This window comes from Erigeron canadensis, chromosome 8 (genome assembly GCF_010389155.1).
Source record: "Erigeron canadensis isolate Cc75 chromosome 8, C_canadensis_v1, whole genome shotgun sequence".
Classification (NCBI taxonomy): domain Eukaryota; kingdom Viridiplantae; phylum Streptophyta; class Magnoliopsida; order Asterales; family Asteraceae; genus Erigeron; species Erigeron canadensis.
This window is the reverse complement of record NC_057768.1, coordinates 35,842,355-35,867,505: the sequence shown is the minus strand read 5'-3', so window position 1 is coordinate 35,867,505 and position 25,151 is coordinate 35,842,355. Positions and strand designations below refer to the sequence as shown.

At 35.7% G+C, this 25,151-nt stretch overlaps 4 protein-coding genes and 1 non-coding gene across 6 annotated transcripts; 2 read left to right on the top strand and 3 right to left on the bottom strand.

The window, feature by feature from the left end:
- Positions 1 to 304: 304 nt before the first annotated feature.
- On the top strand, positions 305 to 10,286 carry LOC122579859 (pentatricopeptide repeat-containing protein At4g04790, mitochondrial-like). Of its 2 annotated transcripts, none has more exons than XM_043752115.1 (17): positions 305 to 746; positions 969 to 1,010; positions 1,812 to 2,429; positions 2,940 to 3,119; positions 3,353 to 3,417; positions 4,404 to 4,508; positions 4,695 to 4,808; positions 4,916 to 5,011; positions 5,105 to 5,203; positions 6,261 to 6,380; positions 6,616 to 6,720; positions 6,808 to 6,972; positions 7,045 to 7,172; positions 7,579 to 7,657; positions 8,232 to 8,449; positions 9,247 to 9,429; positions 9,859 to 10,286. In XM_043752115.1, the coding sequence occupies exons 1-16, from the start codon at positions 431 to 433 to the stop codon at positions 9,425 to 9,427; spliced, it is 2,631 nt and encodes an 876-aa protein (XP_043608050.1). In that variant the 5' UTR covers positions 305 to 430; the 3' UTR covers positions 9,428 to 9,429; positions 9,859 to 10,286. The 2 variants fall into 2 exon arrangements, with proteins under 2 accessions (XP_043608050.1, XP_043608051.1); XM_043752116.1 differs by lacking the exon at positions 9,859 to 10,286 and having other exon boundaries at positions 6,261 to 6,276; positions 6,349 to 6,380; positions 9,247 to 9,715.
- Positions 10,287 to 11,421: 1,135 nt separating this feature from the next.
- LOC122578973 lies at positions 11,422 to 12,145 on the bottom strand. The gene has a single exon (XM_043751045.1). It carries the CDS (start codon positions 12,100 to 12,102, stop codon positions 11,512 to 11,514), a length of 591 nt encoding a protein of 196 aa, XP_043606980.1. The 5' UTR covers positions 12,103 to 12,145; the 3' UTR covers positions 11,422 to 11,511.
- Positions 12,146 to 13,310: 1,165 nt separating this feature from the next.
- LOC122610718 lies at positions 13,311 to 13,989 on the bottom strand. The gene is made up of 2 exons (XM_043783684.1): positions 13,815 to 13,989; positions 13,311 to 13,609 (listed from the first exon to the last, which is right to left on the bottom strand). Exons 1-2 carry the CDS (start codon positions 13,987 to 13,989, stop codon positions 13,311 to 13,313), a joined length of 474 nt encoding a protein of 157 aa, XP_043639619.1.
- A 1,307-nt stretch (positions 13,990 to 15,296) lies between these two features.
- Positions 15,297 to 20,306, bottom strand: LOC122610717. Its single transcript, XM_043783683.1, has 16 exons — positions 20,195 to 20,306; positions 19,992 to 20,080; positions 19,572 to 19,666; positions 19,408 to 19,465; positions 19,225 to 19,313; positions 19,076 to 19,142; positions 18,921 to 18,983; positions 18,634 to 18,792; positions 18,427 to 18,520; positions 18,270 to 18,349; positions 18,084 to 18,159; positions 17,905 to 17,948; positions 17,693 to 17,760; positions 17,269 to 17,354; positions 17,013 to 17,170; positions 15,297 to 16,559 (listed from the first exon to the last, which is right to left on the bottom strand). The coding sequence occupies exons 1-16, from the start codon at positions 20,304 to 20,306 to the stop codon at positions 15,297 to 15,299; spliced, it is 2,601 nt and encodes an 866-aa protein (XP_043639618.1).
- An 826-nt stretch (positions 20,307 to 21,132) lies between these two features.
- Positions 21,133 to 21,205, top strand: TRNAA-AGC. Its single transcript has one exon. It is a non-coding gene; the product is annotated as a tRNA-Ala (tRNA).
- Positions 21,206 to 25,151: the final 3,946 nt, after the last annotated feature.

The window sequence follows — 25,151 nt, the reverse complement described above, 5'->3', positions numbered from 1 at the left end:
CAGTTACTTTTTTCCATTCAGTCATTTAATAGATAAATAAACAAACAAGCCCTAATTTGATTGTACAAGTTAAGTATTTTTTTTTTTTATAAAATATAAAAGTAAAATGAAAAATTCAACCGATTATATTGAACCAGATCTTTTGGGTTGGTTGATCCGGTTCCAAAAAATCGATTTTCAACATCGCCTTGTATTAGCTTGTATACAACGAATCCCGCGACGAACAAGTACCGAAGCATATGCTATACTCGTATAAAGTTTGTAAAAACAATTTTTCTCGAAAATCCATGTTTTATAAAAAACGTGTTAAAAATGAAACGATAATAATAATAATAATAAAATTATAATAATCGCAATTCACATTTTGTGCATTTGTAATTGCAATTGCAATTGGAATCGGGCAGTTGCAGCAGTATATGGGCGGTGAGAAATGTCCGGCAAGGTTAAAACCCTCACAACAAAGCTGTTAAATTCCGTCGCAACCAGCCGCTCCACCACCGCCGCCGCCGTAACACTAAAAAACTATCTCCAACAATCTAACGCCGCTCCCGCCGGAACAACAAAAGGCGTAACCCTAAAAAACTATCTTCAAGGAACCAACACCAGCCCCGTTGCCGTCGGTTTAAAACCCTCAAAGTCGACTAAATCGAATAAATCAAAGAAAAATAAAGGAAAATCATCTGTTAGCATTAAACCTCTGAGTGCATTAGCTGTTGAATGCAGCATCAAAGCTCCCGTAAAGAAACGTAATCATCATCATAAATATATATACACACACACACATATATCTACATCTATAATATTATTGCCACGAAGTTATATGACATTGTTTCAAAATCGGTTATATGACATTTTGTATATCTTTTTTTAGTGTTCTCATAGGAATCAATATTTAATGATTTTCAGTTATAGGAATTTATAAAATTGAAAATGTAAAGTTTTTGATGTATCTTTGTACTGTTTCACAGATCCGAGAGCTCTTGAGAAGGACCTCGCGCGTGTATTGAGCGGTATGTGTTATTTCGTAACTGTATGCTGTGGACTGTTATATGAAAATAGGAACGTTGAATTGAGATACTTCTTTTTTCTTTTTACTCTTAAATATTATAAAAAAAACTCGGTGATATTCACTGTACGGGTTTGAGCTCCACAGGCGGAAACATTTGGTTTAGTGTTCAAACGTGTAGTTCAGTTGGTCATGATTCCCATATAGGAGAGTGTTTGCCCACTAAGGAGAGTGTTTGCCCATATAGGTAATTGTGACCATACATACAAAGTTCTCTCCAACGGAAGGAACCAACGATGCACAAGTGTTGGCTCCGAAGTTGATAGGTTTAACCATGAGCCAATGATGGATTACGTATATCAGAAAAAATCCCTTGGTGACTTTAGATTAGTTGTTTGGGCTGCCATATGTGTGAGCTTGGTTTACCTTCTATGTGACAGGCAGTAGGCTTGGGGTGGTCTGACATTGGCCAATTGGGGTTGTTAGAAGTTTAAGCATGACACAGTTTTGTGATATTTTGTTTTTCTTTTAAAGGCAAAGACTTACATACCCTCTAACCACATATTGCTAAATCCTTTTTTTTTTTTTGTCTCAATTGAGACTTGAACTCTCAGCCTCTTGGTTGATGAATTAACCCAAATGTGTGTCAAAGTTACACAAGTAGTCTAATTTTTGGTTGATGAATTACCCGAAATGAGTGTCGAAGTTACATATGTAATATGGCAAGCAATGCTGAACTTGTTAAGTTTCATCCAAGTCATGTTGATAGTTGGCTTTTTTCGTACTTATTATAGTTGAACTGCAGAACATACAATTGCTCTATCCGAATCAGATGAGAGAGATGATGAGCTACCAATTAGAACGTTGGATTCGGATTTGGATGATCAATGGTCACGAATACCAAAAACTAGCATTGCATCGATACGTCGCAAAGAAGTTACCCGGTTGAGGAAGCAAAGTTGGACCTTCACTTCTACACAGGAAAATCATTATGGGAAGCTGGTTAGAATGTGTACACACAAACTAGGCGCCAATTGTACTATACAACTCTTTGGTAAATTGCACTGTGAAACCGGTGTTAAGGATTTTAATGCCATGATAGAAGTTTGCATAGAGAAGGCTAGGAAAGCAGATGATGAGGATCTAGCTCTAGAAGAGTTCCATAGGGCCTATATGGTTTTTGAAGCTATTAGGGAGCGTGGTCTTAAAGTCGAGGAAGTTACTTATGGTCCCTTTCTTATGTTTATCATTGACATGGGTATGGTTGAAGAATTTCACTTCTTCTGTAAAAACATTAGAAAGGATAATCCGGATTCCCTTTCGAGACTGGCGTACTACGAGATGCTTCTATGGATACAGGTTGGTGATGAAGAGAAGATAAAAACTCTAATCAGTAATGACAGCGACGAGGCCTACTTCCCTGGTTTGTATTCAACATCCAAGAACTTCATGTTTTTTTAGATACCAGCTATGTTGACTTTTAATATCCGGATCCAAATATTGTTGTTCATTGTTTCAAATGCAAAATCTGTTTTCTTGGTTGCCCGTAAGATCTCAAACACGTGCATGCTTCACTGTGCATAGATCTAGAGCAGATATTCTTTATGGGAGAAAACACAGTTATATCTTCAAATGTATATCAAATAGTTACGGTATAATTTATAATCCAATGAAGAGTTTGTGTTTGAACTTTTGGTACATGACACATTAAAAGCTATATGTTCTTTGATTATTCTAGTCAGTTCTGATCTACAAAATTAGTTTGTACTCCAATTTCATACATCGGAGTTCTGGAACAGAATTTATTGTTATATCACATAATGTATGCTTTGTTAGGTAAATTTATTATACTTGAAGGGCCTATGTGGATTATAAATATGCATAAATGCTCACAGTAGAAACCTTATTGGCACTGTTGGTGTTGATTTTGCAGAAAGCTATTTGATAGCCTTGTGTGAAGCGGGCCGACAAGATGAGGTGTTGATGCTTCTAGAAAAAATAGATATAAAGAAAGTTTCCCGAGAAGAGAACAAGGAAAGGATTTTTGAATGGTTGGGAAGGCTTCTATTGGAGTCCTATGCTAAGAAATTTATACTGGAACTCAAAGCTGAAGGTAACTTATTTTACTTGTGAACCGAATTCTGCACTAAAATATAGAAATTGACGTTTACGATCTGGAAGCATATAGTATCTGACATCTAAGATTCTCCCTTGACCGTTCCAGGAGCGACCTTACTGTGATTTGGTACGAACGATCTGGATCACAGATCGTGACTGTCTAGCGATTTATGTGACTATGATATTTACCTTTCTTAGTTCTTTCTTTGGCATTTTTGTTTGATACAGAGGATGCAAGGGAATATCTATTAGATTTGATTTACAGCTATGCAGTAAGCTTACCAAACATACAGGTCAGTACCTGTCTTGTATTTAGCTGTTATACTAAATCAAGAATTGTGATTTTTTTTTTTTTTGCTGAAATTTGTTTTTGTTGACTTGATGTTGTAAATCCCGTAGTTCACATAGACTAGTTGACTTGAATTTTTTTTTTTGCTGAAATATTCTTTGATGTGCTAATTATGTTGAGACCTTTGATTTTGAGCTCCTATTTATCTGCTTGAAAGCTTTGTCTATGTTTTTTAATACTATATGAACTAGTTTCTCTTTATCAATGCGTTTTTACAAGTTTGTAGTCATTTTGGTTTTTTTTTTTAATAATCTTCATGGCTGTGAAGGGTGAACCCTTTGAGGAGTTTGAATCTGTACGACAATGCCTCCTTTCTTTTGTGTATAGAGGTCAAGAGATTATGAGTTCATGCATGTAAAGCCTAGAAGTATTGGTTCATTTTTATCCCCAAGTAGTGATAGTTGTTTCATTGTATACGTACTTGATTTACTTGATCATCAATTGCCTACTCACTTCTTCAAAAACAAATTAAAAGGAAAGTTAATGCTAAGTTTTGCAAATCAAATGATATTTATCATGAACCACTTTACCCATCTAAAAACCATTTGGTTATTAGTTCTTCGATGCTAATAGTTAAACAAATAATAAATTCTTAAGTGGGTATCTAATAGAAAGATATGGGGTACGAACTTTATATTGTCTCTTTAATTCAACCACCTAAATCTTATGATCATGGTTGCTATAATGCTGTCATGGCATCATACATCATAATAGTTGCATTTATTTACATTATAGGGAACATTCTTTTTGGTACATGACCATGCCATGGAAAAAAGAAGATTGTTTAAGAGTATAAAGTGATGTCATGATGTCATCACTTTCCATGTATCATGTGTCATTGTGATAAAACATTTCATGCTCGACTGTTATGAACTTTTATCAGTTTAGTGCTGTTGTTGATGACTAATGACTTGATGTCTTGATTTGAAGATTGAAGACATTGTTTTGAAGTTTAAAAGTTTGCAAGCAGAACTAAAGATTCCATCATCATCAGCTTATGAGAAGCTTGTCAAAACGTGTTGCGAATCACTGGAGGTGAGAAAAATGTTTGACTTTTCTGTCCCTCTTTTTTCTGTAATCATATATCCATTCATCTCTAAATAAATAAGTATTAAATTATCATCAGTGTCGTCATTGTCTCTTCGATGCAAACATATGCCCTTTTTATACTACTGGTTACTTGAAATTTCTGATAGTTTATTATTCTGTTAACTGAGACAGGTACATTTGGCAATTGATTTAGTTGATACCATGCTTAAGGCTGGCTTAAATGTGCCCACCATCACGGTCAATTCCTTACTTACGTCATGTTATACTACTTGCGATTATAATCTGGTATGTTGTCAGGGCTCCTTTTTTTTCTTAATCTAATGATTTATACTATTTGACTATTTCACACTCAGTATTGATAATAGCTCTGATTTTATGGTCTTGGATGGTAGGTCTATCGCATTAAATCCATGATAGATGATCATGATATACGGGTGGATGTAGAGACCATTAGGATTATGACAAACCTGTGTGTGAAATTAAAAGATGTAAGTAATTCTTCTTGCAGCTGATTTATTTCTCATGTTGAATTTGAAGTATTTTGGTATGAAATATGTTTACATCTTGCATATCATTTGCAGTTTGACGGAGCATATGGCGTGATGAAAGATCTGAAGAAATTGAACAAACAGCCTACTGCTAACATGTACAATGCTATAATGGGTGGCTACTTTCGACAGGTAATGTCATCCATTATATTTATGCAATAATTACAGGTGGGAAGATTGGAGAATGGGTAACGTGTGAAAATGGTTTTGGGTCATAACAGGTATATCTAATGTGTGTGTCAAAACAGTCAATTATAGTATTTGTTTGTAAACGGGTCATTTTTGGTTGGGGCACCCCACCGAGGGATGTAAACAATCTGTGCTAGGCTAAGTAACTTGAAATTTGGGTTTGGCATGTATAATAGTTACTCAGCTTGAGCTCGGTTAGCTTTTCATACTTTTGTTCAAGCTTGATAACTACTTTCAAGATCGTAATACTCGTTTACAGTCTCGAGTTCTATATACTTGTCTTGTAGCTCAAGCTCGAGGTCAGATAGGTTCATCTATGATTACAAATAAACTTATTTCAGGGCTCATAAAACACACTGTATCTAGGCTTGTTAAGTTTCATTAGATCGTTTGAGTAGAAGTGTTAAAGGAGTTTTTTGAATGGGCCGAGCCAATTACTATTATTTTTAAGCCCGAATCTATGAAGCTAATTGATTAGTAACTTTTGTTCAACTTAAGATTGAAATTTAGCAAGCTTGTGCTCAAATCACTAGTTGCTCGTTAATATTGTTGACTCGTTTACTCCTTCACCACATCAGCGGCGATATTTTTCTCTTTTTTTTTTCTTTGTTTTCAGATATCAACTGAATGAAAAACGAATGTAGGACACTTAAGCATTAAATGCATGTTAAGTGATTGCTGACCTCTTTAACATATTCTAGCATTATAGCCGTTTTTTTGTATTGTTGGATCCGTTACGAAATCGTGTCAGCCCCCATCAACCCGTTTTCTTATGAATGGGTTGAAATTGCTACCTACATGTAGTTGGACAAACATGTAAATAGTTCATGAAAGTCCCTCACTTCAGGTGTAGTCATATCATACAGCATATTTGCATGTGAATTCTGTTTTATATTGTAGGCAAGTTAGTAGCACATGGCATCCATGCTATTAGTTCTTGCTAGATTTTGCATGTATCACTTGCTCTTTTGTTGATAACTATTTATGTTTTTACATGCAGAAGAACTTCCATAAAGGTCTGAAGGTTCTAAAAGAAATGGATGCTTTAAATGTCAAACCAGATTCTCAAACTTTTAGCTATATTATAGGCAATTGCAACTGTGAAGAAGATATCATAAAGGTTAGCGACCCCCCATTTAATAAAATGTGAAAATCAGCAACACTAGAGTGGTTTCTATGGTGATTTGGCAAATGTACTCATGTGGTTTTCTTTTTATATAAGTGTAAATATGTATTTTTTTTGGACTTTCTAATTACACGGTTTGATGTAGATGATGTCTATGGTTCGGGTTAATGTACATTCAAGTTCTTTGGAAGTAGTATTAATATAAGCCATTATGTGATAATTTCTGTAGTATCGTAATGAACTGAGTGAATCGGGAGTCTTACCTACAAAGCACATTTTCATGGCTCTTATAAATGCATATGCAGCTTGTGGGTTATTTGAGAAGGCAAAGGAGGTAAGCTTGCAGTTACGATTTGAATATCTGGAACCCTTTGAAACTGGTTACAATTTTTGATAACAGATAATTATATGTCATATGCAGGTTCTGTTAGATGAGGGAATTCCTGCCATTAGTAAAAATGAAATTAAAAGCGTGCTTGTTTCTGCACTTGCTTCAAATGACCAAATGGCCGATGCCCTCGAATTATATGATGAAATCAAACAAGCTGAAGCAAACTTAGAGCCAAAGGCCACCATATGTCTTATTGTAAGTGTTTGATGTTACTCTTGCTTCTTTTCTTTTCTTTTAGATTGGTATAACTCTCAAGACATCTTTCAGGAACATCTTCAATCTGAAGGTGAGCTAAGCCGTTTACTTCAGCTACTGAATAAATTGCACGAATCAGAATATTGGGACGATGGATGTGGCAGGGTCATTCTGTATTGTGTTCGACACAAGCTCATGGGGTAATTGTTCTACCCTTATGCTTTTATATGGTAGATTTGAGTTTTGTTTACTCTTAAGCAGGTTAAAAGGGTGAATTACGAGGCGGGAAAAGGTAAAAAGGAAATGGGTTGAATGGGTTATAAGTTGCCCAAATTGTATTTTTAATACATCTAAGTGTACAACCTTCTAATTCGGTTTGATTCAAAGCATTAAACTACTGCCTTAAATTTGTAATATTAATATAGGTTTTTGATCGTATTCAATCCATTAGTTATTTAGAGATTTCATTAATATGGACAATGAAGTGTTTTGGGTCAACATGACTCGTCACTCACGACCCACACTTAATACACCCTCTTTGACCTGACACAAATCATTTTGTCCTCTAACCTGTATGCCTCACTCATTCATTGTACCCTGGAATAGCCCTGCTATTGATTTGCTCAAGCAACGTGTGGAGAAGTCAAGAACCGACGAGATGTTTATAGATGTTATCTTTGATGAGGTTTTTAACTCTCTCCTCCTCTCCCTCTCATCTTACTCTCTCTTTCTCTCTCTCTCTCTCTCTCTCTCTCTCTAATCAAGATGATTTTGTTAAGGTTTGACATATATATCATTATATCCCAAATATGTCATGGTAGTTGTCAGAGTTGGCACTTTCAATTCATCTACTTGGAAATGGGTCGTCTTAAGTTACGTTTTATCTCATATGAGTGAACAAAAGTTTTTTAGGTAAATATATATGATTCAAATGGTTTGAGTGGGCGGAAAGTGGGTCCAAGTCTATTTCTAAATGCATATAACCTTCTAAATTTATTTTATGTAAAGATTTGAAAGAATATTGCATTTGTCATCATAGTTAATGCATTAGTTGTTCTTGGCTAATAACTAATTATAAAAATGGACAATGTTAATAACTAACGATTAAAATGGAAAAATTTGTTGGTGTTAACCAACCCGTTGACCTGTTCATATTGCCTTCTCTATCATACATATTAACTTTCTCTTATCAAATTTGTTAGTCCAATTCAGATGCCATAATCTGATTCAAATAATATACTATGATGGTTTTATATTAGGTGTTTTGCCAAATCGCTGAGATGGAACCAACCGATGTGCAATTTGGGTTAGATCTACTTCAGGCTATTAAAGACGACATGGGTATTCAACCGTCAAGAAAAAGTCATGATTTTCTTCTCAGTGCTTGTGTTAGTGCCAAAGATCTAGAACGTTCCTTTATAGTTTGGAAAGAATATCAGACCGCTGGCCTTCCTTATAATGTGTTGACTTCTGTAAGGTTAGTTTCATTAGATAAGGCTACATGACTACGTAAACCCTAGCTCTGATAATACCCATTCGGTATATATGACAGAACATGGCTTTTCTGAAAATCTTTTTAACTTGGGGATAGACAGACAAGTCATGTTCTTTTTGTGCAAATTGAACCGAGTGGAAAAGCATGAAAAACACATTTGTTTTTCTGGAGTGGGAATTAGCCTTGTCAGCAGTGTGAGTGGTCAGGCAGGTTAAATATGTGAATAAATGAGATGTATCAAATAAGATAAATGAAATGTATCAAATAATATTAATTTTTTGGGGGGTTAAAGGTTGCCCCGATCAATATTATAGCAACATCAAAAGGTTTAGTACAAGTGATATGGTAGATTACCATTAGTTCACACATATGACATGCCATATATGTGTCAGCTATGCTATGTCTAGCAAAAACTCAAATAACGATTACAATGACAAAAACAAATAGAAACTAAAACTGGTACAGGGCCATTGCAGTCTCTCCATTCTTGCTGTTCATCTCCAATTACATTGTAGCAGCGCTCCACATCGAAGAGGAAGCCTCCATTTATCAAATAAGATTATCATAAACTAGTTATTAGATACACCATGATAATTTAGTTTCTAAATGAAGTTTCACTACTGCAAACGTTTCAGATGACTTTTTCGACTTAGCAACCCAGTTGACCAGTTTCCAATTTAGCCAAGTTTCAAATCTTACATATTAAAGATTAAGAACCAGATCGACCCTATTATGGGAAATGTATTAAAAGTAGCACCTGTAATGGTCTTGTTTTGCAGGATGTACCAGGCACTTGTGGCTTCAGGGGCCCATAAAGCTGCAAAGATTTTGCTTGAAAACATTCCCGATGATGACCCTCATGTGTGTACTGTTATCAAAGCATCTCAAAAAACGTTTGGCAAAACCCCATCTGTGGAAAGCGTGGAAAACAACAAGAAAAAGAAAAAGAAGCGAAAATAGAGGTATGAGATGCTCTTTAGAATGAACAACTTCAAAATCATAGTCTACACTCTTGCATACGTATCTGGGGACATTTCACTTCTCTCTACTTGAACCATTAGAGGTGGCAAGATTGGAAGTTGGTCACAACGGGTTTGGGCTGAAATGATTTGGACCATGCTGGCTTGAACCAGATGCATTTTCTTGAACAGCTGTAAATATAATTTGAAAAACGATAATATTACAATAAGTTTCTAATTTATGAACTCAGAGGGAGTTAGGAGATCGTATGCATTGGACTTTATTTGAGCCACTTCATCCATTTCCCTACTAGCTAAATATTTTGTTTAGATCTATTTGAGATAGAATGCAATCCACATTGACCCATTCAGAAGCAAATGGGTCAATTTAGTGTCCTCTATGGGCCATAATTAGACTTTTTTTTTTTCCAGATGATATATGCAAACATGTTGGATTTTATCATTGTATGACTTATTAGCGACAACAGTATTTAGCTGACCAGAAGTTGGCGACAGCTGACCAGAAGTTAGGAAGCATTGGCGGGGATACACTTACAAATTTCAATGTTAGATATAGACACAAGCTTGTTGCATGTTTGGCTCTAAATGGATCCCTCAATTCAACTGGCTACATCCGGGTTCGTCTGGTGATATGTTGATTCTTTAAGTGGTCTTGTTATTTGGAAATATTCAACTGATCCATCCCATGAATTTTGTAACTAGGTAGATTACTTATTGTAGTGCTAACCATCAACTTAGAGTTAGTTTTATTGGAAAAAATATATTACCATTTAGATGAAATGGGATGCAAAAACTTATGATCATATATTCATATCCCTCTCCATATATCTTGAACGATCTATAATGATAGTAGTTTTTTCCCCCCTTGAAACAGTGAGAAATAATACACCTTTGCTGAGAGCCTTTTAATTCCAAAGTTATTAGTTTTGCATACTTTTGCAGTATCAGATGCATCATATGGTTGTTAGGGATCTGATTGATATTGTATTTCTTAGAATGTTTAAGAGCTACTACTGCTATTTGTCCCTTGCATAAATTAACCCATCATAGAATTTAGAACCTTCTATTCAAATAGATGCACTGAACGTATGTAACACATTTCTCGAAACTTTGTTGTGATCAAGCCTGAACCCGCTCTACCTGTTAAGCACCGGCCCATTCCACGTCCCTACATTTTATTAAAAATCAGGTTTTGGTCCAGGTCTGGGCCTGGGCTAAGCCCAATTGAAAACGAAAACGCGTAGGTCCGAAGCATGGCTGTTGATAAGATAATTGATAAACATTGTTTGACTGTTGCTTATAATGCTTCCCATTAATTATGCTGAATTATCAATGCACATGAATGTGACTGTTGAATTGAGAAGGATTAGTTGAGATGAGATATTTTTAGGTAATAATTTTATCAAATTAAACTTTCGGTTTTTCATCATTTATGACAGTCAAATTGATGTTGGTTTTTAGTATATAGGTATAATATATGCATGAAATCTGTAGCGCTCTAATTAATATATTGATGTTGGTTTGAATCTGTAACACATCATGGTTAGTATATGTATATTCATTTGATTATGCTCGCTATGTATTTGTTGTGTTAAAATATAAACTCGATAGTTTTAACCAGCATGATCATGTTTCCAGTTTCTAAAGAGTTGTTAGGGTTGTAGCCTGTAGGGCCTAGGATGGGTTAACCGTCCCCACTTCAAAACCCGACCCAGTAAAACATCGGCCAATCCGTGGGTCACGTTTCTTGTAGTATATATACGGGTTGTGGGTCGCGTTGGTTTATCAGCGGTCCTGACTGGGTTTAGGCCCATATATGATCACCCAATTACCAATGTATGAATGTCGGTTTCTTACCCAGCTTGTTAGTTACTTTACAATTAAGAGACATAATCCATCTCATGTTTTAGACAAAGCCCTTTCATCTTTCATTATTTACTTGTGAGTTTGATCAAATTAAGTTGCTACTTAAGCTATCAGAAACTCCATATATAATATATGATGAAAATGACCGACGTAAAATATGTTATGTCAAGGTGCACATTCCAAAAAAGTGATCAGAAATCAAAACGAATTAGCAACAAGAATGGCTTGACGACACCTAGCTTTGGCTTGTTGGATCCTCTCATTCAAGGTCTCTTCTTTCACAGCAGCTTTCACCATAGCCAGATCCATTTCCATGAGCTTTAGAACCCGAAAAAGCTCAGTCACCATCCTGTCTTCCACTTTCCCATCCTCTTTCAAATCCTCGGCTTCTTCTCTCGCTCTCTCGGCCACAATCTCCCCTACTTTAGCCAACAACGCGGTTGATCCGTACTCCTTACTCATCAGTTCCTCCAGTTTCTCCAAATAGTCCATTATTACATAACCCACAGGCTTCTCTAGCGGGATAGGAACAGTCCTCTTCCACCCAATTTCAAAGTTGGGTGGCTCGGTTTTTACAAGCCCAGCCTTGGATTTTCGGTCTCTAAGGATTTCTGATTTTCGTCGTTTTTCTATGGGAAAGGTGTCCTGGCTGGTGGTGGTTGACGTGTCCGGAGAGGGGAAGTCTGGTGACTGATCTGAAGTGCATTTGATGGATGTGGGCTTATGGAATGATGGGTTTAGAGAGGTTTTGAATGGGTAAATTAGATGGAAAATGGTTGTGGAAGCCATTAGCTAGCACCAAGTGGAGTGAAATGAAGATAAGCCTTGGCATTTTACTTACTATTTTTCCTTTTATTTTCTTTTCTATTTCATAAATATTATTTGTTACTACCAGCCAAAACCAAAAAGATATTTCTTTTTCATACTACTTTATTTATTTTAGCTTATACTAACCCTTTATTTTTCTTTTTTCTTTTTTGGAAAATGCATAGTTTTGTTCAAGTAGATTGTAACATTATATAACTACTTAAGTTTTGTCAACTGATGATGATATTTTATATTATATAATTAATACCTTGTATCATTATTACTTTTTGATTTCTCAGAAAGTTCTAAAAATTGATCTTGAAGTAGATAAAAATTTAACTTGTTATTTTATGTCAAATGCGTTACCAAACTAAAAAATGACTTACAAACCTATTAATTTGTCGAAGTTTCTATAAAAAGAAGGATATATGTTCTATTAGAGTATCTCCAAATGTTAAACGAAGACTCTGACTGAGATCACTCAATATTTGGAAGGAAAAACTAGAGCAAAAACATAACTCATAAGTCTTTATCAGAGACCAGTGTACGTTTATCAGAACACGAACCGTTGCAACCATTGGTGAGCCAATATCTTTTGGTGGTAGTAACGTGACACAACCTACGTTGATTTTGGTGGGAAAAATCCATTGAACCAACCATACTTGTCATTTCGGAGCCAGGGTGCAACACTGCGACGGCGCACCCACAAGGGCGTCCTTTGACTTTCACGATTAATCTTGCCCCAAATCAAATTATCTTATGAGTATGCCCTCCACACCTCCCAACCAACTATATAGAACCTAAATTACATTCTCTCAGTCTCGGGTAAATATCAGTTAGTAACATGATTGATGACAGTAATAATCTGGGCAACCGAAAGTTTGTATAATTCTCATTGCCATGTCTATGAATATCTAGGGGATTTGGTTTCAAACATCATAATTCACAATTTTAAAGGAAAAACTCACCTCCCCATCAACAGATTGTCAAAATGAGCATCAAAAAGTCAAATTGTTTACTGACTACACAAAAATTGGTATATTATCTTCTATCAACAAATGTTCATCAACTATATCTAACAGTTTATATAAGTACACATTTGCTCATATAGACAATATATGCAACTATGAGTTAAATAATAATACAAGCCTGCACGGGAAAGAACATTTGTTCCAGAATGGTAAAGACTTTTATAATTGAGAGCGCAACTTCATCAATAAAGTATGCATACTCTCTAGTTTTTGCGTTAGTTCTTGTACATTATGAACATGGGGATTGGAAGAATCGGAAGTGTCTAATCTAGCAGAAAGGGTGGCGCAATTGGACTGTGAATCTGACAATGCTGCCTCAAGTGAGGCTAATGTTATATTCAAGGAAGAAGAAGGGTTATCCGGTGGTGCAAGAGAAGATTGACCACAGTCAACGCTAGGGCGTTTGTTAGGAGTGTTCTGGTTTCTTGGAGAGAATATTTCTTCAAGACCCTCACTTCCTGCAACTTCTATTATCATTATTCTTAACTCAAGCACAAAAACTAGTATTGTTGCATTAATATTATTCAGTGTATCGTGTTTTGCTCTACCTTTTTCCCTATATATTATATCGTCTATTTACCTATATTAAATACACTAGTAGCCATATTCATTTCATTTCATGCTATGGTGGCCTTATAGAAATGAGAAGGAAAGAGGAATTACCAAGACGGCTTAATTGATCAAGTGCTGCCTGACCAAACGATCTATCAAGGTTGAGCAGCCGCAGGATCCCAACAGCTATTCGTCCCATTGAGTCTATCTCCAACTTGCACAAGTGAGCAACGTGTTGCAATTCATCCTTTCTTACAATTACCTCAATCTGCACAATACTAATCATCAATGTACATACCGACACACATATAATACTTATTTTCCCTTTTTGAAACTGATTGTTGCCTCTAGAAGTTGCAATAAGCAGTTTTTTTAATATTTTGAAATCTTCTAATTATCTAATTATTTTGGGGTCATATAATCATTTCTGGTCTGGATAATCAGTTCCATACCAGCTACTTCAAAACTAACTATCTTGCTGTATATTGACACATTACCTTTTCTTCGGACCAAACTTGTAAGACTTATACTCTATTTTTTTTTTCACAAAAGAGTCAATTATAGCCATATTATTTGTTAGTCCCTTACAACAATCAGAAAATGGTAAAAACTCAAAAGGCTATAATTCTATATGCAGTTCTTTTGATATCGATCATATGATTCTGATTAGATGTGTACCAAAAACTCAGTAGAAAGAAGTAGAAGATATTCACCGGTTGTTTGGCTGAAACTTTTAAATGTTCGACCGCCCAAGTAAACATCCCATTGACATCAATATCTTGTGAAGGTGCTATGTCAACTTCAAGATCTATTCCACTATGGGGTTCAACGGTTTTTGTTGGTGCATTTCCTTTTTGTTGAGGTTTCAAGGTCTTTAAGCCTTCAATGCCAACCTAAAGTCACACAGAAATGAAAGTTAATCAGCAGTAGAACAATGGAAGAAACTTTTATAAGGTATGGAATTTTATTTACAAACCTTGACTACTTCAATAGGGTACTTGTTTCTTTCGGTATTCACTGTGTCGGTTTTGCTGCCATTCGCCTTAACTTTGAAAGTCTCGAAAGAGGTGTGCCAGGATCTCCCTTCTCTAAGAGGATCCTCTAAATCATTAAAACTATGCCTTTCTTCCATTTCATCCGCACTTTCCAGAGAAAATAACCAATCCTTCAGCTCTAGTAATATAAACACATCGTTGGCTGAACTTAACTGCAAGTAACTACTATTCTTCTCGTCTCCTATGCTTTCATCTAAATACAAAAACAAGAATAATTTAATTTAAATGACTACCCTACCAATTGAAGTAATGTACGTCGACAGTGAAAATTAGAAGTTGCAGGACGCACAGGTCTGAAAAGTTGGTAACAGGTCATAATGGGTCATTTTTTAACAAGGGTCAAACCTGATTTGCATAGAACCCATAAAAAGCTATTTTGTTCACTTTTTTGAAACTTTTATACATAATCGATGTCTTAACTTATGGTTTTAAAAGAGCATCAAACTAAGAATGCTCCTTTAGTTTTTCTTTTTGACACGTGTAACCCAAACTGGCCCATTCATAATAAGTGGGTCAAGATTGGCACCTTTAGTAAAATTTATAGCATAGTGAGCTTACTTTGACTCTCCCTCACCTCATCAACAAATGGAGGTGACTCCTTGAATAGTATTGACAAGGTTCCTGATGAAAAACGCTCTAAACCTTTCGAGAGTCTTGCCCCTGGCCTGCCATCTAGCCCTAGAATTCCGAAACGCTGGAGCAAACTTTCGTTATAATTCATTCCTCCTGCAAGACGTACACCAGCGATACAAGCCAATACACGCAAACTATGACACTTTGTATCCGTTGCATCATATGGAACTACATGCACCATGCTTAAATTCAAGAACGGGATCAAGACCACATTTCCATTTGATCGAATATTCTTCATGTTTTGAACCCAAAACACAGTTCTCAACTCAGGGCCCGATGGGGCAACAACATTGGCTGCACAGTCTACTTGTACTTTGTCCCATCGCAAAGTTGATGAAATGGCCATTGCTGCACCCAAAGTTCTATGAGTAACTTGCAATGACAAATCCTCTCCAATGAACTGAACTAGAGGTGTTCCCATAATGTCTACAGAAGAAGATTCGAGAAACGTTAGTTTCAGGTTCTTAAATACCATGCTGATAGCAGTATCAGCAGGAACCTTTTCTCTAAAACTTTTATTTTCAGAAGAGTCTTTCTGCATCGTATTCATTGGTTTATTTTTGCCAACCATTTCTATCTTATCACTGACGTTATCAATGTACGCATAGAGATCTAACACAAAAAATAATTGTTCAACTGAAGTGTTGGACACAAATTGTTCACAGACAGCTCCAACTCTAACAACTCCGCCAGGTGGAGGAATAATTCTAAGCGGGCTTCCTTCTGATGTCACCATTGCTGCCTGTACACTAACATCTTTAATTTCGATGCACCTCCATAGGTCTGACCGTGAACCATTAGGTTCATTCTCGTTATTAGAAGTGTCTAGAGATAAGCCAAGGAGAGAAGCACTGGCTGTCCATTTTTTCTGGCTGGCATCGATAGGTTGGCCTTCCCACATACAGAAACATGCAGCATCCATGTCAAGATTAAGCAGCCCAACCCTCAGTGAAGGTGACTCAGAAATGTTCAAGTTCTCAATATGAAGCCTTGTCCCTCTGAATGGGCTGTCTTTCCTAGTCTCCAATGGAAAAGTAATATCTAACTTTTTCATACTGAACTGAAGGGAGCTGATGGGTATATCTGATGATATATCACTGGCATTAATCACAACTCCATCAGCTACATAGGATGATAATCTTAGACATGACTCTTCTTGAAGATGAATCTGGAAAGAATGGCCGCATATCAGAACTAAACAGACGTAGCAATTATGACTAATGTAGAGTTAAACCGGTCAATTCGGCTTATGTTTAGTTTCTAACAGGATAAATGGGTAAACTTTTAAATGTAGACAGTACTAAACAGCTTAAAGGTTTTGAAAGTCATCCAAAATGTACTTTTTCAAGCATAGAACCAACTAAATCTTTACTCAGAAATAGGATGTTATTGTAATAAAGTATTCAAAAATCATAATTACCACATAGATCATAAACAGCTTAAAAAATGGACAAAAAAGTTCTGGCCTCTGGGTTGACCCTACTTAGACCACATACTAGAAAACATTACCCATTTTGACCTGTTAATCAACCCGCCCGGCCTCCCCATTTTGCCACCTTCAAGACTTCCAGTGATATACATGATGTTCAATGGCTTATATAATGATATCAAAATGTTGTACCGTAAGAGGCTTGCAGTCGATGACAGTTTGAGAAGAAAACGAAGGTGGGGCAACGGAAGGCATAAATTTAAGAGAATGAAGAGACATGAGTGGAACACGGTCGCTTAGTCCCCATTGTTGCTCACCTAGCGGATATATAGGAGGACAGAAATTTTTTCCTAATCAAGAAGGTTCATAATGTCAATTTCAAATGAGGTGCTAATTTTTTTTGCAGATTAATGGTCAGCACGTGATGAAATACGCAATTAATTCATACCAAAATCTGGAATTTGTGGATGTTCCTCTTCAAGATCATCCATCGACGGTTGTAGTAGTGGGCATGGTGGACGAGAGAATGTATCCCTGAATTCAATCATCACGTGTTTTGTATAAGTTTCAAAATTTGACAAAGGTAAACACATTAGTTATGAGATGCAACCATAAATTCTTTTCGAAATTTATGAGACTATAAGTTCTACTTCCTTTTGACTGTTCTGTAATTCTAGATTGTGTTGCCTATCAAAGAGTGAATTCTCAGGCAAATGCAATCAACTACTATCGTGTACCAAAAACTACATCTACTCGAAGCTGCAATATTCAATGAATCAAAATGCCAGTCTGGCAGTCTGTAACTAAAAGATTTAACAAAGAGCATGCAAATATATATTTAATAAGTGGGTGTTTATAATAAACAAGTATACCGTAAAATTAGTCCACCAACAATGAAACGAGTCAAGTATTTGGTACTTGCACCATCAGAAACACTTGCCTGCAAGATCAAAGACAACCCAACTTAAATCTAAAATATAGCATTACGGTCATTATGCATACATATAATCGTGTCTGTGTGATGCTCAAGGAAAAGCAAAAACTGGTTGAGATTAAAAAAAAAAAACGTTTCGAGGGTAGCTACCCGAGAAAAGTGAAGTGACTGCATCAGAAGTTCTAGCTGAATCCCTGGAAAATCAGAGTTCTCAATAAGTGTCACAATGTTGTTGTATACATGAAGTGTATTTCTGAGAGCACTACCATATCCAGATATACAAATACAATTGTCCGAAGTAGGAAAAACACGAATTCCCCTTCACATACCAGCATCTTTAATGCCAAGAAATATATGATCCACCATAAAGGACACTAGTGTCTGTCCTGCAGCTTCTGTGGATTGCTGCCAGAGAAAAAAAAAAAAAAAGAATAGTAGTTTACACAACCCGAGATGTAAGGGTCGAAAAGTACAACTAAAGATTGCGCCGAAAGAAACTGTATAAACTTTTCAACCTCTTGAACTTGTGGATTCACATCTTCCCTGTTAAGACAAACATATACTCCACTGAAGAAGCGAAGAAGAGCTCGAAGTCCTGCTCATATTATTTTATAATCATGCTTAGCCAGATCAAAACACAGTACTGGATCGAATAGCCAACTTTCTACTAACCTTGTTCACTCAATGCCTGACAGATTGCTTCGGTAACATGCACCTGAAGTTCCAGACCTAATGGCTTATTAAGATCTGTCCGTTGTATTGTAATCTGAGTACAAAAGTAAAGGGAAGCTGGATAAAGTTATAGCAATATACAAATTAACCGAAAAATGACAGAAGTATGCAGACAATCAAGTCTTAAGAGGGTTAACATTGTGTTACATAAGCCTCTCCAGATAATCCATCAATACATCGTTCACCACCAAAGAATGCCCGTTTTGCACCATCATCCTCTTTTGGGCTAGAAGCTCTCTCAGAAGCATTTGCAAGAATATCAGGATGGGGCAAAAGATCGATACACATATACTCCCATTCAAGCTTCTGTGATTAGAGAAAGAAGATGAAGTTACTATACCTATAACATATATGCAAACCTTTTGGTAAACATATACCGTCACAAAATATGGTTAGAAACCTATAGGTATGAAGATTAGCATTGTGAAATTTACTCTGAAAACATATATGAACTTCTTGTTGGATGAAAAGTCCCTTGCCGCCTTAAGGTTTACCACCTGTGACGTAGTTTCTAAATGCTCATTTGTTTGACAAAAGCTACTTTAAAATCAATGGAAAATTGTTTAATAAGTATATTTCAGAATATGACCTGCCAGTTCTCATTTGTGGTATACAGAACAAGATTGCGAATAGTAATAGATGCCATTGGTGACGCCCTAATTAAATAATAACATATAAAGAGAAAAGTTAAATAGCATTGTACATATAGATATCAGAGAATGTAGAGCATAAATTTACCAAGTTGCTCCTTCAAGATGTCTAGCACCGCCATGAATGTCAAGTAACAGATTAACCGTCTGTATATTTAATGTCATTCCATCGGCTATCTATAACAAAAATAAAGTCAACAAGAAGAATTCCGGCCATTCCAAAAAAGGCCGTCTGTATTCAAAAAACTAATAGTTGCAGCAAACTTTTTACCTTCTCAGCAAATCCATAGCCACTGCCTTTTGATGAACTAGAAGGCGTTTGTGTATTTCTAAATTTTATAAGGGCAAAATACATCAAATTAGTATGTACTCCAAATGATTATTTATAGATATATAATTATAGTGAACAAAATATAACACTAGCTGATCGATCACCTGCTTGTGCTCTCATCATTCTCCTCCAACACCACATCCAACTTATCAATTTGCACAATAATTGGCTCGAGTTGTACATTACTCAAATAAGGTAGCTAATTCAAAAATGAATACAACATTAATCCATTTGATCAAATAATGTAATATTTACTCCCTCCTTCCCATTTTAAAAGTCTAAGTTTAACTTGCTGAGTCTTTTATTCACAACTTTGACCATAAATACTTTTGGCTGTGTTATATAATACTTGACGTAAAATATATAAATAGATTAGGTTTTAGATGCATTTTCATTGATGTAAATCTCATTAAATATTAGATAACACAAATAAAGATATTTACGGTCAAAGTTGAAATTGAAAAACTCTAGAAGTCAAACAAGAACATAAATTGGAACAGTATACGAAGTAACATGTCACATACAACAATCTCTAACTTGCCGGATTTAGCCATACTAACAGTTAAAGCTGGAGGCAGTCCAAGGCTAGCATGTAGAGCATCGCCACTTATATCTATACATACATCAAAATTCAACACATTAATTTGTATAATTACATGCATGCATGTGATATATATATATAACTGAATGGATGGGATGTGAAATGAAGGGAGGAAGGAAGGGGTACCTAAATTAGAGAGCTGAACAGTGCGGCCTTGTAATTTAAACTGATCTCTGGAGAAAGATTTAAGCCAGTATTTTAGAGTGTATTCCAGTGCCCTTGCCATTATTGATTCCATACTACGTTCCTTTTTCTTAACAAAAAAATATTATTTTATTTATTTAATTATCATAACTATATATAATCAATGTGAAATTAATTAATGGCCAGCGTGAAAAAATTAGATCACTATATTGGCAAATTATGAAGGTGTGATAGATAGATAGATAGATAGATAGATAAAGGTAATTATAAATGGAAATGAAATGATTGAGGCAAGAAGAATGAGTAATTAAGCGGTTAATTGGGTTTAATTTGTAGGTTTTGAATGATATATAATTTTTGCCGGCGTACGTTGTGTTGCTTGAAAATGATATCAATTTTTCCGTTTTTACATTCATTATTCTTGGAATTATTGAGAAGGTGATTAATAGAATAATAGTACTAGTCCGTTCAGAAATAATAATACCCCTCTCTCCCTCTCTCAGTTATAATTTAAATATCCAAATTTAACTTCTAATAAAAGGGATATCATCAATATTGGTTATCAAAGGAATATATTGCAAATTATTGTTACATGTTGTATAAAAACGTTTAGATCAAAAACATGTATACAAGATAAAATTCGTGACACTTTCTTGTGAATATTTTCTGCTAAACTTGTATGGATTTTACCTCATTGAACATTCTATATATGCTAAATTTGTATATCAAATCTACCTTACCATACTCTCATGTATATCAAAATTGTATATCGATTTTGTATCGATATAACTATGATAGTTAAGTAATTACAAATAATTATAAAAGTTAAGCTTTAACGGGTCCAATTTTGACTTAGCCCATTTGGAAACTATAGTATTGTGTGTATTTTTAAATTTGTTTATTCTATAAATGTCAAAATCGGGGATGTAGCTCAGATGGTAGAGCGCTCGCTTAGCATGCGAGAGGTACGGGGATCGATACCCCGCATCTCCATAACTCAATATGTTTGTTTTGTTGGATTTCTTTATTAGTTCATTTTGAAAAACCCACATCTTTGTCAGCCTTTTTCTTTTTACTAACTTGTCTAAAATTCGGTCCTTATGAGGCATTTGATGAATGTTTTGAGGCAATGTGAATCAACCAGAAAACTGTCCATTCGTTCATACTTCATAGGCTCACAAGGTTACATACATATATAGGTGATATGTCATGTATATATATTATATTTGTCATGTTGATACTTCCGTTTATTCTAATGGTTTAAGTTATGTTTCATACCCATTTCATCGTTTTACTTAGAAAAATCCAACTTTGCTACCGGATTAATTATATTTTTTTGGTGAATGCATATATGATGTTTCATACACTGAATAAACGAGTGTTGGATGATCAATAGGTATGAACATAAGACCATTTGTAAGGGTCAGTGAACAACCTCGGTGAAATGGCTGATGTGGCCAGTGAACTGTCATCACATGCATGTGAAGAGTATAAGTGAATGTCAGTAGGTGATTGCTTTCACCGGCTTACTTTTCTTCTTTTTAATCTTTTTCTCTAAATCTTTTTTTATTATTGTTTGTTATCCTTTTTTGTTTTACATGACCAGTTCCATCTAAAAAGCAAGATAAGTCAATCTACAATGGGTTTACAGTATTGCTTTTTAATATACTTTTATTTATATAAATATATCGTACTTTTTATTAATTAAAGGTGGGGGTTCAAATAGTAGGTGTATGGTTAAAGAAAAAAAAAAGGTGAAATATATAAGAGGGTGAAACTGAAATGTCATGAAAAAGTGTAAAAAAAGATAAACAGTTACAAATGGTTTAAAAAGATAAGACTAGTAGGGGTAAGATTAATTGAAACACAAGTTGATTGGAGATACTTCAAAATGATCGCACATACATGATATCAAACTTTAGTTGTCCTTGTTTAACATATATACGGAACTCTACTAGTCTACCATACCACTTGTTCTAAACTTTATAATTTTGTTGTTATAAAAGTCATCTGGGTAATTAACCTTTGGCTTTTACCCATACATGGTATCAAGATTTAACCTTCATAAATTTCCTTGACAATTTACTCTAAAGCAGAACAATCTGTTACCTGAATATGAAACACATTTCTCTTTTTAAGTATCAAACTAAAATGTAACCTCAAAAGCCAAATGTTACTATTGACACCCAGACGTATCGGTATAGTTCCATAGTAGTGCTAATTAAGGCCTAATGTTAGTCTTATGGGTTTAGTGCACCGGAATGTAACAAACTATGCCCAAAAAGTTATAGTGTGCACGAACTAACGTTTTTTTTTATTGTATGCATAAACTTAATAAAAAAGTTTATATTATGCAACTTTTTGTGACCGACCAATAAAAACCTTACACGTGGCCTGTTCAAATAAACTTTTTTACACGTGGCAGCTCATACGGGCTGCCACGTATACCCATTGCATGATTTGAACATTTTTACTAAGTTTATGCATACAATAGAAAAAAACGTTAGTTCGTGCACACTATAAACTTTTGGGTATAATTTGTTGCATTCCGACACACTAATCCCTAGTCTTATTGTTGGTTTTAAAAAAAAATGTAAAAGATAAAATTGAACAATTAATATATTATTTTTGGTTTTACAACCCCATGTGGGACAAAGAGAGGCGGAGAGTATAAATTCCGGATTTTTTTCCCTAGATTATCTATCTTTCTTTCCAAGTAGAGAAAAGCGTAAGAAAGAGTAGAAAGAATTGGTGTGTATTGGGCTATTGGCTAAACCTAAAAAAAAAAACGGAAAGAATGACATTATATATATGCTAAACAATAATCAAATGATGATCTGTCCGAATAATGAACAACACAAACCACCACGTACGGCCCCCTTTGGAGAAGATGTTCTCTTCAATGATTTGTCTGAATGATGAACAAGAAGAAGAACACTATGAAGAAGAAGAAGAAGATACTAGATCCGAAGAGGTAGCAATTCAATTCATGAAATTTATTCCTTTTTTTTTTGGTCTGAAGTAATGAATTAATATTGTGTGTTATCTGGAAGTGCAGGATCATATACTTTTCTACACTATGGAATTGAGACTGCTTGATGTCGCTCTTGTTCCTCCTCCCTGCTTTACTAATCTTTATCCCGATCGACAACAGGAGGTCTGTCTGTGTGTAACATCCCCACCTCGTTAATTATTACTACTAATGATTTGCACATTTCCTATTAATTAATGATTTATAATAACTTTTAGGGTATTCATTATTATTATTATTATTTTATTATTATTATTATTATTATTATTATTATTATTATTATTATTACTCGTATTATTTATGCATACATTCCCGACTCAGCTCCTTACAAGTTTCACCACCCCCAACACCACCAAGGATGGAGGAGGATATATTGACCAATCCCTGGTTGTTGCCCGTGCTGTCCACGAGCTGTCCACTCTTGCTCTCGACAAAGATGGCCTTTTCTGGACCAACAACGGCAGCACTCTTAACCAACAACATTATCAACAACCTTTCCCCAACAACGTACCCCACACTGGCACCAACAACTAATTCATGGACTCACGTTTCCAGGGCTTTTGTTGTTGTTAACATGGGACACACCAACCTAGTCGAGAGGCTCACCACTTACGTACGTACCTATATATGTTCAATACCTATACATGTTCAATACCTTTCTTTCTTTCTTTCCTTAGAACCTGTAAACTAATCGATCACCATAGTTGCTGACATTCCAATTGATCGTTCGCGAAACGTTGGTTTTCCTTCTGGATGTCTGATACGAGGAATGGCCCGTGGATTTTCCCAGGTTTTTGATAACCTTCTTTCATTTGTTTACCTTCAATAACAATCCAACTACCATCCAGGGACACACACATTATTAGTATATTACATACTACTCCCTTGATCACACCCCGCATCCTGATTTGTTGAACAGGTCATCTGGGTGGAGCATTTGATAGTTGAAGAAAATTACCTAGACCGCAACCTCTACACTGATCTGACCTGTAGAGGCTTTGCATATGGAGCTGAAAGATGGGTTTTGTGCCTTGAGCGATCATGTGAAAGATGATCTTATCGGACCAAGACTGATACTTTGGTTCCGTGCTTAATAGGACAAGGTACAATTCTGATCTATACATAAACATCTTACTCAATTTTAACTGTTGATCTGCATATCATCATTAAGTTTTTCATTCATGGACAGAGGATCCGTGCTGCATGAGAAGAAATCCGTGATGAAGCTCTCACAAAGGATGATTAGGCAATTCTGCTCCAATATTAGTTTTCGCAATATCAAACAGCGACTGTGGTCACGTATTCCTGGCAGCCAGAACATAATGGTTTACTGAGACCTCCTTCAGTCTCCCTATCATAAAAATACGAAAGAGAAGGTCATATCATCAGCCACCACCTTTACTCTACTGTATTCTCTTGACTTCGTCTTTGGAATCCTTGGAAACGAATATTATCGTCACGAGGTACTGTACTATACATTCGCACACGCGCGCACAGACACAAATAATCCATCATTATACTCTTTTCTAATATTTCTTTCACAGTGGGATGCTTCTGGGAGGATTCATCCGTACACGAAGCCAACTTGTTACACAACTGGCAATGACCCCAGGAACAAGATATATGTTTATCAGGTATGTCGACACAATAAATGCAGCCCACATTTCTTTGCGGTGACTTTGGTTTTCCGTATTTGACATTTGTCGCAACAGACTCATCGGTGGACCGAGAATGAGGTTGTGCTCCAAGAGGTGTCAGCCGGTCTGGCTCACTATTGGTATGGTCCATGCTTAAAAGTGATGAACTTGATCTTGTCAAAGGTGGTGGAGGTCCTCGCCTTCCTCTAGTTAGGCTATCAGAGTTGGTCATCAGCTCCAACAGCCACCAGAACACTACCAGTAGTAGCAA

Bases quoted from the DNA above. Each gene is read 5' to 3' on its own strand.
- LOC122579859 (XM_043752115.1), top strand. From the start codon at position 431: ATGTCCGGCAAGGTTAAAACCCTCACAACAAAGCTGTTAAATTCCGTC. The intron at 6,721-6,807 runs GTAAGCTTGCAG...TGTCATATGCAG, and splicing joins TATTTGAGAAGGCAAAGGAG to GTTCTGTTAGATGAGGGAAT. The intron at 8,450-9,246 runs GTTAGTTTCATT...CTTGTTTTGCAG, and splicing joins AATGTGTTGACTTCTGTAAG to GATGTACCAGGCACTTGTGG.
- LOC122578973 (XM_043751045.1), bottom strand. From the start codon at position 12,102: ATGGCTTCCACAACCATTTTCCATCTAATTTACCCATTCAAAACCTCT.
- LOC122610718 (XM_043783684.1), bottom strand. From the start codon at position 13,989: ATGATTAGTATTGTGCAGATTGAGGTAATTGTAAGAAAGGATGAATTG. The intron at 13,610-13,814 runs GTAATTCCTCTT...TAGAAGTTGCAG, and splicing joins TGATCAATTAAGCCGTCTTG to GAAGTGAGGGTCTTGAAGAA.
- LOC122610717 (XM_043783683.1), bottom strand. From the start codon at position 20,306: ATGGAATCAATAATGGCAAGGGCACTGGAATACACTCTAAAATACTGG. The intron at 19,143-19,224 runs GTAAATTTATGC...TTATTTAATTAG, and splicing joins CATCTTGAAGGAGCAACTTG to GGCGTCACCAATGGCATCTA. The intron at 17,355-17,692 runs GTATACTTGTTT...GATTGAATTCAG, and splicing joins GTTGGTGGACTAATTTTACG to GGATACATTCTCTCGTCCAC.